Raw genomic sequence first — 15,000 nt, 5'->3', positions numbered from 1 at the left:
TGAACAAAGCTTCTTTGCCAGAACTGCCCACCCTTGGAACACTGTTCCGCTGGACTGCTTCCTAGTTGATTACAACATGGTAGTCTTCAAATCCAATGTAAACAAATTCTTGTTGAGCCGTCCCCATAAATAATCAAATTCTACCCAATTTACACCATTAACGATTACTACACTACCACCTTACATTCATTAACCTTTATCCTCGAGTAGCCCTCGGGCCTTGATAAGTGGTGGCTCCTAAGTAAAAAAAAAAAATAAAAATAACGTACGCGTTTCAAGGTTGTTATCGGAGTTACATTCTCTCAAAGGTCATTTAAATTTATAAATGACGGTTCTTTCTAATGGTTTTAGGGTTGAGGAGGAATTGACATTGACCCCCCCCCTATCGAAAACTAAAGATAAATACAAAATAAATGGATGATATTCTATGGCAAAAAAAAATTATTATCAAGAGAACGAACTGAAAAAAAATTCATGACCTTTACTCCTGATCTGAAATGGAACACGTACATCAAGTCTGTTGCCAAGGTCGCTGGAAAGATGGTGGGATCCTTCTACCGCTCCAGAAGATATCTCACTACTAATGCAATTCTCTATCTATATAAAAGCCAAGTACGGCCAAGGATGGAATACTGTTGCCATATCTGGGCAGGAGCTGCTAAAAACAGCCTATCATGCCTTGACAGAGTACAAAATAGACTTCGTGGTTTAGTGGGGGATGCCCTTTTCTCTACCCTGCAACCCCTCTCCCACAGAAGAGACGTTGCAAGCCTATCCTTGTTTTATCGTTATTTTCATGGCAGGTGCTCGTCTGAACTCCAATCCCTGGTCCCCCCTCGCCAATCTTTCACGAAAAACACCCGTCTAGCTGAATCCACTGTGAAAAATTTCCCCCACTCTTTATCTGTGCCTAAATCAAAACGCGGATTTCATGAACAAAGCTTCTTTCTTAGAACTGCACGCCTGTGGAACTCTGTTCCGTCTGCCTGCTTCCCTCCGGACTACAACTTGGATGTCTTCAAGTCTAATGTTAACAAATTCCTAATGAACCGCCCCCTTAAGTAAACACTTCATCAAATCTCCTCACTAACGTAATGTACTTGCAATAACCCTTATCCCTGAGTGGCTTCCGGGCCTTGATAAGTGGTGATCTCTGTGATCCTTTCTCACTAATTAGAACTTATTCATTGCCATTTTTTATTCTTTTTTACTCAGATTCACCTCCAAACAATGCATATCGCGACTTGGACGTAAGAAGCTACTAATTGGGACCATGCCTAAGAAAGATTACCAAGATGCTGGTTTACGTTACATTTAAACTTCTGCATATCAGTACAGTCAAGGGAATGGGTAGCAGGAAGGGAATCCCAAAGTCTAGTTGTTCGAGGGAAGAAGCTATTAAGTTAGAAAGCTTTCTGGCATTTACATTTAAAATTCCGATTTGTAATGAATTTCAACAATGAAGGGCTAACCTGCTGCGTATGTCACTATGGTTTTGCCGGAAAAATCGTGGGGTTGTTTTGAAGGGTCGAACACCAAAGTAATTTTATTTCCAGTAGAAGTGATTTTTCTTTCGACCATGTTCATCCAATTTCCAGCTGGAAGAAAAGGGCAAAACGAAATGATACATGGTAACGTTAAAATAACATAATAGTTGAAATAATATAATAGTTGAAATAATATAATAGTTAAAATAACATAATAGTTAAAATACCATAATAGTTGAAATAACATAATAGTTGAAATAACATAATAGTTGAAATAATATAATAGTTAAAATAATATAATAGTTGAAATAACATAATAGTTAAAATAACATAATAGTTGAAATAATATAATAGTTGAAATCATATAATAGTTGAAATAATATAATAGTTAAAATAATATAATAGTTAAAATAACATAATAGTTAAAATACCATAATAGTTGAAATAATATAATAGTTGAAATAACATAATAGTTGAAATAACATAATAGTTGAAATAACATAATAGTTGAAATAATATAATAGTTGAAATAATATAATAGTTAAAATAACATAATAGTTAAAATACTATAATAGTTAAAATAATATAATAGTTGAAATAACATAATAGTTAAAATAACATAATAGTTGAAATAATATAATAGTTGAAATAATATAATAGTTGAAATAATATAATAGTTAAAATAATATAACAGTTGAAATAATATAATAGTTGAAATAATATAATAGTTAAAATAACATAATAGTTAAAATAATATAATAGTTGAAATAATATAATAGTTGAAATAACATAATAGTTGAAATAATATAATAGTTGAAATAACATAATAGTTGAAATAACATAATAGTTGAAATAATATAATAGTTAAAATAATATAATAGTTGAAATAATATAATAGTTAAAATAACATAATAGTTGAAATAACATAATAGTTAAAATAATATAATAGTTGAAATAATATAATAGTTGAAATAATATAATAGTTGAAATAACATAATAGTTGAAATAATATAATAGTTGAAATAACATAATAGTTGAAATAATATAATAGTTGAAATAACATAATAGTTGAAATAACATAATAGTTGAAATAATGTAATAGTTGAAATAATGTAATAGTTAAAATAACATAATAGTTGAAATAATATAATAGTTGAAATAATATAATAGTTGAAATAATATAATAGTTGAAATAACATAATAGTTGAAATAATATAATAGTTGAAATAACATAATAGTTGAAATAATATAATAGTTGAAATAACATAATAGTTGAAATAATATAATAGTTGAAATAATATAATAGTTGAAATAATATAATAGTTGAAATAATATAATAGTTGAAATAATATAATAGTTGAAATAACATAATAGTTAAAATAATATAATAGTTGAAATAATATAATAGTTGAAATAATATAATAGTTGAAATAACATAATAGTTGAAATAATATAATAGTTGAAATAACATAATAGTTGAAATAATATAATAGTTGAAATAATATAATAGTTGAAATAACATAATAGTTGAAATAATATAATAGTTGAAATAACATAATAGTTGAAATAATATAATAGTTGAAATAATATAATAGTTGAAATAATATAATAGTTGAAATAATATAATAGTTGAAATAATATAATAGTTGAAATAACATAATAGTTAAAATAATATAATAGTTGAAATAATATAATAGTTGAAATAATATAATAGTTGAAATAATATAATAGTTGAAATAACATAATAGTTGAAATAATATAATAGTTGAAATAACATAATAGTTGAAATAATATAATAGTTGAAATAACATAATAGTTGAAATAACATAATAGTTGAAATAACATAATAGTTGAAATAATACAATAGTTAAAATAACATAATAGTTGAAATAATATAATAGTTGAAATAATATAATAGTTGAAATAATATAATAGTTGAAATAATATAATAGTTGAAATAATATAATAGTTGAAATAATATAATAGTTGAAATAACATAATAGTTAAAATAATATAATAGTTGAAATAATATAATAGTTGAAATAATATAATAGTTGAAATAATATAATAGTTGAAATAACATAATAGTTGAAATAATATAATAGTTGAAATAATATAATAGTTGAAATAATATAATAGTTGAAATAATATAATAGTTGAAATAATATAATAGTTGAAATAACATAATAGTTGAAATAATATAATAGTTGAAATAATGTAATAGTTAAAATAATATAATAGTTGAAATAACATAATAGTTGAAATAATATAATAGTTGAAATAATATAATAGTTGAAATAATATAATAGTTGAAATAATATAATAGTTGAAATAATATAATAGTTGAAATAATATAATAGTTGAAATAACATAATAGTTAAAATAACATAATAGTTGAAATAATATAATAGTTGAAATAATATAATAGTTGAAATAATATAATAGTTGAAATAATATAATAGTTGAAATAATATAATAGTTGAAATAACATAATAGTTGAAATAATATAATAGTTGAAATAATATAATAGTTGAAATAATATAATAGTTGAAATAATATAATAGTTGAAATAACATAATAGTTGAAATAATATAATAGTTGAAATAATATAATAGTTGAAATAACATAATAGTTAAAATAATATAATAGTTGAAATAACATAATAGTTGAAATAATATAATAGTTGAAATAATATAATAGTTGAAATAACATAATAGTTAAAATAATATAATAGTTGAAATAATATAATAGTTGAAATAATATAATAGTTGAAATAATATAATAGTTGAAATAACATAATAGTTGAAATAATATAATAGTTGAAATAATATAATAGTTGAAATAATATAATAGTTAAAATAACACATTAGTTGAAATAATATAATAGTTGAAATAATATAATAGTTGAAATAACATAATAGTTAAAATAATATAATAGTTGAAATAATATAATAGTTGAAATAATATAATAGTTAAAATAATATAATAGTTAAAATAACATAATAGTCAAAATAACATAATAGTTGAAATAATATAATAGTTGAAATAATATAATAGTTGAAATAACATAATAGTTGAAATAATATAATAGTTGAAATAACATATTAGTTGAAATAATATAATAGTTGAAATAATATAATAGTTGAAATAATATAATAGTTGAAATAACATAATAGTTGAAATCATATAATAGTTGAAATAATATAATAGTTAAAATAATATAATAGTTGAAATAATATAATAGTTGAAATAATATAATAGTTGAAATAATATAATAGTTGAAATAATATAATAGTTGAAATAATATAATAGTTGAAATAACATAATAGTTGAAATAATATAATAGTTGAAATAATATAATAGTTAAAATAATATAATAGTTGAAATAATATAATAGTTGAAATAATATAATAGTTGAAATAATATAATAGTTGAAATAATATAATAGTTGAAATAACATAATAGTTGAAATAATATAATAGTTGAAATAACATAATAGTTGAAATAATATAATAGTTAAAATAATATAATAGTTGAAATAATATAATAGTTGAAATAATATAATAGTTGAAATAATATAATAGTTGAAATAATATAATAGTTGAAATAATATAATAGTTGAAATAATATAATAGTTGAAATAACATAATAGTTGAAATAATATAATAGTTGAAATAATATAATAGTTGAAATAACATAATAGTTGAAATAATATAATAGTTGAAATAATATAATAGTTGAAATAATATAATAGTTGAAATAACATAATAGTTGAAATAATATAATAGTTGAAATAATATAATAGTTAAAATAATATAATAGTTGAAATAATATAATAGTTGAAATAATATAATAGTTGAAATAATATAATAGTTGAAATAATATAATAGTTGAAATAATATAATAGTTGAAATAACATAATAGTTGAAATAATATAATAGTTGAAATAACATAATAGTTGAAATAATGTAATAGTTAAAATAATATAATAGTTGAAATAACATAATATTTAAAATAACATAATAGTTAAAATAATATAATAGTTAAAATAACATAATAGTTAAAATAACATAATAGTTGAAATAATACAATAGTTGAAATAATATAATAGTCAAAATAACATAATAGTTGAAATAATATAATAGTTGAAATAATATAATAGTTGAAATAATATAATAGTTAAAATAACATAATAGTTAAAATAACATAATAGTCAAAATAACATAATAGTTGAAATAATATAATAGTTGAAATAATATAATAGTTGAAATAATATAATAGTTGAAATAATATAATAGTTGAAATAACATAATAGTTGAAATAATATAATAGTTGAAATAACATAATAGTTGAAATAATATAATAGTTGAAATAACATAATAGTTGAAATAACATAATAGTTGAAATAATATAATAGTTGAAATAATATAATAGTTGAAATAATATAATAGTTGAAATAACATAATAGTTGAAATAATATAATAGTTGAAATAACATAATAGTTGAAATAATATAATAGTTGAAATAACATAATAGTTGAAATAATATAATAGTTGAAATAACATAATAGTTGAAATAATATAATAGTTGAAATAATATAATAGTTGAAATAACATAATAGTTGAAATAACATAATAGTTAAAATAATATAATAGTTGAAATAACATAATAGTTGAAATAATATAATAGTTGAAATAATATAATAGTTAAAATAACATAATAGTTGAAATAACATAATAGTTGAAATAATATAATAGTTGAAATAACATAATAGTTGAAATAATATAATAGTTGAAATAACATAATAGTTGAAATAATATAATAGTTGAAATAACATAATAGTTGAAATAACATAATAGTTGAAATAATATAATAGTTGAAATAACATAATAGTTGAAATAATATAATAGTTGAAATAATATAATAGTTGAAATAATATAATAGTTGAAATAATATAATAGTTGAAATAATATAATAGTTGAAATAATATAATAGTTGAAATAATATAATAGTTGAAATAACATAATAGTTGAAATAATATAATAGTTGAAATAACATAATAGTTGAAATAATATAATAGTCAAAATAACATAATAGTTGAAATAATATAATAGTTGAAATAATATAATAGTTGAAATAATATAATAGTTGAAATAATATAATAGTTGAAATAATATAATAGTTGAAATAATATAATAGTTGAAATAACATAATAGTTGAAATAATATAATAGTTGAAATAACATAATAGTTGAAATAATATAATAGTTGAAATAATATAATAGTTGAAATAATATAATAGTTGAAATAATATAATAGTTGAAATAATATAATAGTTGAAATAACATAATAGTTGAAATAATATAATAGTTGAAATAACATAATAGTTGAAATAATATAATAGTTGAAATAACATAATAGTTGAAATAACATAATAGTTGAAATAATATAATAGTTGAAATAATATAATAGTTGAAATAATATAATAGTTGAAATAATATAATAGTTGAAATAATATAATAGTTGAAATAATATAATAGTTGAAATAATATAATAGTTGAAATAATATAATAGTTAAAATAACATAATAGTTAAAATAACATAATAGTCAAAATAACATAATAGTTGAAATAATATAATAGTTGAAATAATATAATAGTTGAAATAATATAATAGTTGAAATAATATAATAGTTGAAATAACATAATAGTTGAAATAATATAATAGTTGAAATAACATAATAGTTGAAATAATATAATAGTTGAAATAACATAATAGTTGAAATAACATAATAGTTGAAATAATATAATAGTTGAAATAATATAATAGTTGAAATAATATAATAGTTGAGATAACATAATAGTTGAAATAATATAATAGTTGAAATAACATAATAGTTGAAATAATATAATAGTTGAAATAACATAATAGTTGAAATAATATAATAGTTGAAATAACATAATAGTTGAAATAATATAATAGTTGAAATAATATAATAGTTGAAATAACATAATAGTTGAAAAAACATAATAGTTGAAATAATATAATAGTTGAAATAACATAATAGTTGAAATAATATAATAGTTGAAATAACATAATAGTTGAAATAATATAATAGTTGAAATAACATAATAGTTGAAATAACATAATAGTTGAAATAATATAATAGTTGAAATAACATAATAGTTGAAATAATATAATAGTTGAAATAATATAATAGTTGAAATAATATAATAGTTGAAATAATATAATAGTTGAAATAATATAATAGTTGAAATAATATAATAGTTGAAATAATATAATAGTTGAAATAACATAATAGTTGAAATAATATAATAGTTGAAATAACATAATAGTTGAAATAATATAATAGTTGAAATAATATAATAGTTGAAATAATATAATAGTTGAAATAACATAATAGTTGAAATAATATAATAGTTGAAATAATATAATAGTTGAAATAATATAATAGTTGAAATAATATAATAGTTGAAATAATATAATAGTTGAAATAACATAATAGTTGAAATAATATAATAGTTGAAATAACATAATAGTTGAAATAATATAATAGTTGAAATAACATAATAGTTGAAATAATATAATAGTTGAAATAATATAATAGTTGAAATAATATAATAGTTGAAATAATATAATAGTTGAAATAATATAATAGTTGAAATAACATAATAGTTAAAATAATATAATAGTTGAAATAACATAATAGTTGAAATAACATAATAGTTGAAATAATATAATAGTTGAAATAATATAATAGTTGAAATAATATAATAGTTGAAATAATATAATAGTTGAAATAATATAATAGTTGAAATAACATAATAGTTGAAATAATATAATAGTTGAAATAACATAATAGTTAAAATAATATAATAGTTGAAATAACATAATAGTTGAAATAATATAATAGTTGAAATAATATAATAGTTGAAATAACATAATAGTTGAAATAATATAATAGTTGAAATAATATAATAGTTGAAATAACATAATAGTTGAAATAACATAATAGTTGAAATAATATAATAGTTGAAATAATATAATAGTTGAAATAACATAATAGTTGAAATAATATAATAGTTGAAATAATATAATAGTTGAAATAACATAATAGTTGAAATAACATAATAGTTGAAATAACATAATAGTTGAAATAATATAATAGTTGAAATAATATAATAGTTGAAATAATATAATAGTTGAAATAACATAATAGTTGAAATAACATAATAGTTGAAATAATATAATAGTTGAAATAACATAATAGTTGAAATAACATAATAGTTAAAATAATATAATAGTTGAAATAACATAATAGTTGAAATAATATAATAGTTGAAATAACATAATAGTTGAAATAACATAATCGTTAAAATAACATAATAGTTGAAATAATATAATAGTTAAAATAATATAATAGTTGAAATAACATAATAGTTGAAATAACATAATAGTTGAAATAACATAATAGTTGAAATAACATAATATTTAAAATAATATAATAGTTGAAATAACATAATAGTTGAAATAATATAATAGTTGAAATAATATAATAGTTGAAATAATATAATAGTTGAAATAACATAATAGTTGAAATAATATAATAGTTGAAATAACATAATAGTTGAAATAATATAATAGTTGAAATAACATAATAGTTAAAATAATATAATAGTTAAAATAATATAATAGTTGAAATAACATAATAGTTGAAATAACATAATAGTTGAAATAACATAATAGTTGAAATAACATAATAGTTAAAATAATATAATAGTTGAAATAACATAATAGTTGAAATAATATAATAGTTGAAATAATATAATAGTTGAAATAATATAATAGTTGAAATAACATAATAGTTGAAATAACATAATAGTTGAAATAACATAATAGTTAAAATAATATAATAGTTGAAATAACATAATAGTTGAAATAATATAATAGTTGAAATAACATAATAGTTGAAATAACATAATAGTTGAAATAACATAATAGTTAAAATAATATAATAGTTGAAATAACATAATAGTTGAAATAATATAATAGTTGAAATAATATAATAGTTGAAATAATATAATAGTTGAAATAACATAATAGTTGAAATAATATAATAGTTAAAATAACATAATAGTTGAAATAATATAATAGTTGAAATAACATAATAGTTGAAATAATATAATAGTTGAAATAATATAATAGTTGAAATAACATAATAGTTGAAATAACATAATAGTTGAAATAATATAATAGTTGAAATAACATAATAGTTGAAATAATATAATAGTTGAAATAATATAATAGTTGAAATAACATAATAGTTGAAATAACATAATAGTTGAAATAACATAATAGTTGAAATAACATAATAGTTGAAATAATATAATAGGTGAAATAACATAATAGTTGAAATAATATAATAGTTGAAATAACATAATAGTTGAAATAATATAATAGTTGAAATAACATAATAGTTGAAATAACATAATAGTTGAAATAACATAATAGTTGAAATAACATAATAGTTGAAATAATATAATAGTTGAAATAATATAATAGTTGAAATAATATAATAGTTGAATAATATAATAGTTGAAATAACATAATAGTTGAAATAACATATTAGTTGAAATAACATAATAGTTGAAATAACATAATAGTTGAAATAACATAATAGTTGAAATAATATAATAGTTGAAATAACATAATAGTTGAAATAACATAATAGTTGAAATAACATAATAGTTGAAATAACATAATAGTTGAAATAATATAATAGTTGAAATAATATAATAGTTGAAATAACATAATAGTTGAAATAACATAATAGTTGAAATAATATAATAGGTGAAATAACATAATAGTTGAAATAATATAATAGTTGAAATAACATAATAGTTGAAATAATATAATAGTTGAAATAACATAATAGTTTAAATAATATAATAGTTGAAATAACATAATAGTTGAAATAACATAATAGTTGAAATAATATAATAGTTGAAATAATATAATAGTTGAAATAATATAATAGTTGAAATAATATAATAGTTGAAATAACATAATAGTTGAAATAATATAATAGTTGAAATAATATAATAGTTAAAATAATATAATAGTTGAAATAATATAATAGTTGAAATAATATAATACTTGAAATAATATAATAGTTGAAATAACATAATAGTTGAAATAATATAATAGTTAAAATAACATAATAGTTGAAATAATATAATAGTTGAAATAATATAATAGTTGAAATAATATAATAGTTGAAATAACATAATAGTTGAAATAATATAATAGTTGAAATAATATAATAGTTGAAATAATATAATAGTTGAAATAATATAATAGTTGAAATAACATAATAGTTGAAATAATATAATAGTTGAAATAACATAATAGTTGAAATAATATAATAGTTGAAATAATATAATAGTTGAAATAATATAATAGTTGAAATAACATAATAGTTGAAATAACATAATAGTTGAAATAACATAATAGTTGAAATAACATAATAGTTGAAATAACATAATAGTTGAAATAATATAATAGTAAAAATAACATAATAGTTGAAATAACATAATAGTTGAAATAATATAATAGTTGAAATAATATAATAGTTTAAATAATATAATAGTTGAAATAACATAATAGTTGAAATAACATAATAGTTGAAATAACATAATAGTTGAAATAATATAATAGTTGAAATAATATAATAGTTGAAATAATATAATAGTTGAAATAACATAATAGTTAAAATAATATAATAGTTGAAATAACATAATAGTTGAAATAATATAATAGTTGAAATAATATAATAGTTGAAATAATATAATAGTTGAAATAATATAATAGTTGACATAATATAATAGTTGAAATAACATAATAGTTGAAATAATATAATAGTTGAAATAATATAATAGTTGAAATAATATAATAGTTGAAATAATATAATAGTTGAAATAATATAATAGTTGAAATAACATAATAGTTGAAATAATATAATATTGAAATAATATAATAGTTGAAATAATATAATAGTTGAAATAAAATAATAGTTGAAATAATATAATAGTTGAAATAATATAATAGTTGAAATAATATAATAGTTGAAATAATATAATAGTTGAAATAATATAATAGTTGAAATAATATAATAGTTGAAATAATATAATAGTTGAAATAACATAATAGTTGAAATAATATAATAGTTGAAATAATATAATAGTTGAAATAATATAATAGTTGAAATAACATAATAGTTGAAATAATATAATAGTTGAAATAACATAATAGTTGAAATAATATAATAGTTGAAATAATATAATAGTTAAAATAATATAATAGTTGAAATAACATAATAGTTGAAATAATATAATAGTTGAAATAATATAATAGTTGAAATAATATAATAGTTGAAATAATATAATAGTTGAAATAACATAATAGTTGAAATAACATAATAGTTGAAATAATATAATAGTTGAAATAACATAATAGTTGAAATAATATAATAGTTGAAATAATATAATAGTTGAAATAACATAATAGTTGAAATAACATAATAGTTGAAATAATATAATAGTTGAAATAACATAATAGTTGAAATAATATAATAGTTGAAATAATATAATAGTTGAAATAATATAATAGTTGAAATAACATAATAGTTGAAATAATATAATAGTTGAAATAATATAATAGTTGAAATAATATAATAGTTGAAATAATATAATAGTTGAAATAACATAATAGTTGAAATAACATAATAGTTGAAATAATATAATAGTTGAAATAATATAATAGTTGAAATAACATAATAGTTGAAATAATATAATAGTTGAAATAATATAATAGTTGAAATAATATAATAGTTGAAATAACATAATAGTTGAAATAATATAATAGTTGAAATAATATAATAGTTGAAATAATATAATAGTTGAAATAACATAATAGTTGAAATAATATAATAGTTGAAATAATATAATATTTGAAATAACATAATAGTTGAAATAATATAATAGTTGAAATAATATAATAGTTGAAATAATATAATAGTTGAAATAACATAATAGTTGAAATAACATAATAGTTGAAATAACATAATAGTTGAAATAACATAATAGTTGAAATAATATAATAGTTGAAATAATATAATAGTTGAAATAATATAATAGTTAAAATAACATAATAGTTGAAATAATATAATAGTTGAAATAACATAATAGTTGAAATAATATAATAGTTGAAATAATATAATAGTTGAAATAATATAATAGTTGAAATAACATAATAGTTGAAATAATATAATAGTTGAAATAACATAATAGTTGAAATAATATAATAGTTGAAATAGTATAATAGTTGAAATAATATAATAGTTAAAATAATATAATAGTTGAAATAATATAATAGTTAAAATAACATAATAGTTGAAATAATATAATAGTTGAAATAACATAATAGTTGAAATAACATAATAGTTGAAATAATATAATAGTTGAAATAATATAATAGTTGAAATAATATAATAGTTAAAATAACATAATAGTTGAAATAACATAATAGTTGAAATAACATAATAGTTGAAATAATATAATAGTTGAAATAACATAATAGTTGAAATAATATAATAGTTAAAATAATATAATAGTTGAAATAACTTAATAGTTGAAATAACATAATAGTTGAAATAATATAATAGTTGAAATAATATAATAGTTGAAATAATATAATAGTTGAAATAATATAATAGTTGAAATAATATAATAGTTGAAATAATATAATAGTTGAAATAATATAATAGTTGAAATAACATAATAGTTGAAATAATATAATAGTTGAAATAACATAATAGTTGAAATAATATAATAGTTGAAATAACATAATAGTTGAAATAACATAATAGTTGAAATAACATAATAGTTGAAATAATATAATAGTTGAAATAATATAATAGTTGAAATAACATAATAGTTGAAATAATATAATAGTTGAAATAATATAATAGTTGAAATAATATAATAGTTGAAATAACATAATAGTTGAAATAATATAATAGTTGAAATAACATAATAGTTGAAATAACATAATAGTTGAAATAATATAATAGTTGAAATAATATAATAGTTGAAATAATATAATAGTTGAAATAACATAATAGTTGAAATAACATAATAGTTGAAATAACATAATAGTTGAAATAATATAATAGTTGAAATAATATAATAGTTAAAATAACATAATAGTTGAAATAATATAATAGTTGAAATAATATAATAGTTAAAATAACATAATAGTTGAAATAATATAATAGTTGAAATAATATAATAGTTGAAATAACATAATAGTTAAAATAACATAATAGTTGAAATAATATAATAGTCAAAATGGTATCCAAGTTGAAATGGTATACTAGTTGAAATCGTATACAAGTTGAAAGACGTAATCAGAGATTGGAGCTCAGTCGAGCATATTCCATTGTGATACCACCCATTATTCCACCCGACAACATTGCCGACTCCCACATTGTTTCCGTAGTTTTCTTCTTCTTTGTCTTGAATAAATCGTGTCGTCGTCTTTCACATTGGCGGCTGCCGAGGGGGCACGCACGCGTTCCAAAATATAAAAAAATAAGATAAAATAAACAAATAAACAAACAAACAAGAAAATAAGCTACGACACTTTCTGTAAACATCAGTAACATCGTGGGTGTTGAGTGACACCATCGACACTCTACACGTTAAGGGACTGTGTTTGTCAGTTGGTTAATCAATTCATCTCCTCCGAGCCACAACCTGCCTTCGACTGTGTCCAACTTGCAACTGTCGTCGACAGTAACTGTCATCAACTGAGAAGGGAGAACGCAATGAAAAAGTAGAGAAAAGCAACTCACTGTCGATGAACTTAAAAGCTTTGTAAGGTTCCCATTCAGTCTGTGCCTGAGGCAAAACCTCCACGCTGATTTGTAGATGCTCCGCGCTCCTGAAAATCCATGTGCATTTAGTTCTGTAAAGACAAAAACACAAAAAGCAAATGATCAATCAATTAGACTCAGCTCCTGGGGTTATAAATCCAGCCGAAAGAAACTTTGTGTTATTAATATCTATACTTGAATACAACATTGGAAAACGTCAAAGAATAAATGTGTATATATAATCATCCACAGACAGATTTTATATATATACAAGCGAGGGGTACCCGGCGTTGCCCGGGTGTTTGTAGGGGTGTGTGGTGTTAAATAAAAAAGAAGCCGGGGGGCGGGTAGGATCAAAGCCGAACCCCTGAGGCGAAGTTTGAAAATAAAATCGGTCAGCCAGAAGTGAAAGATGTTTGAAAGTCGTCGAGCGTTACGACGACGACGATGACGATGTAAGCATTGTTATAAGCGAAGAAAAGAAAACAACGTTTTAATTAAGCGGGGGGGGGGGGGGGTAACACCCCCCCCCCCAAAAAAAACGTAAGGCAAACGAACT

General features: G+C 18.6%; 1 protein-coding gene across 1 annotated transcript in view; it reads right to left on the bottom strand.

Moving 5' to 3' along the window:
* LOC145263826 (uncharacterized) overlaps positions 1-15,000 on the bottom strand; it is a 187,262-nt gene that overhangs the window by 2,092 nt on the left and 170,170 nt on the right. The window contains exons 15-16 of the mRNA XM_080120892.1: positions 14,421-14,533; positions 1,473-1,598 (exon numbers count right to left, since the gene is read on the bottom strand). Of these exons, the coding sequence (XP_079977018.1) occupies positions 1,473-1,598; positions 14,421-14,533 (239 nt within the window). The remainder of the gene's footprint in view (positions 1-1,472; positions 1,599-14,420; positions 14,534-15,000) is intronic.

The sequence above is a fragment of the Euprymna scolopes genome, chromosome 39 (assembly GCF_053919585.1).
Source record: "Euprymna scolopes isolate OS-2025 chromosome 39, ASM5391958v1, whole genome shotgun sequence".
NCBI classification, from domain to species: Eukaryota; Metazoa; Mollusca; class Cephalopoda; order Sepiida; family Sepiolidae; genus Euprymna; species Euprymna scolopes.
This window is presented reverse-complemented; position numbering and strand designations above follow the sequence as displayed.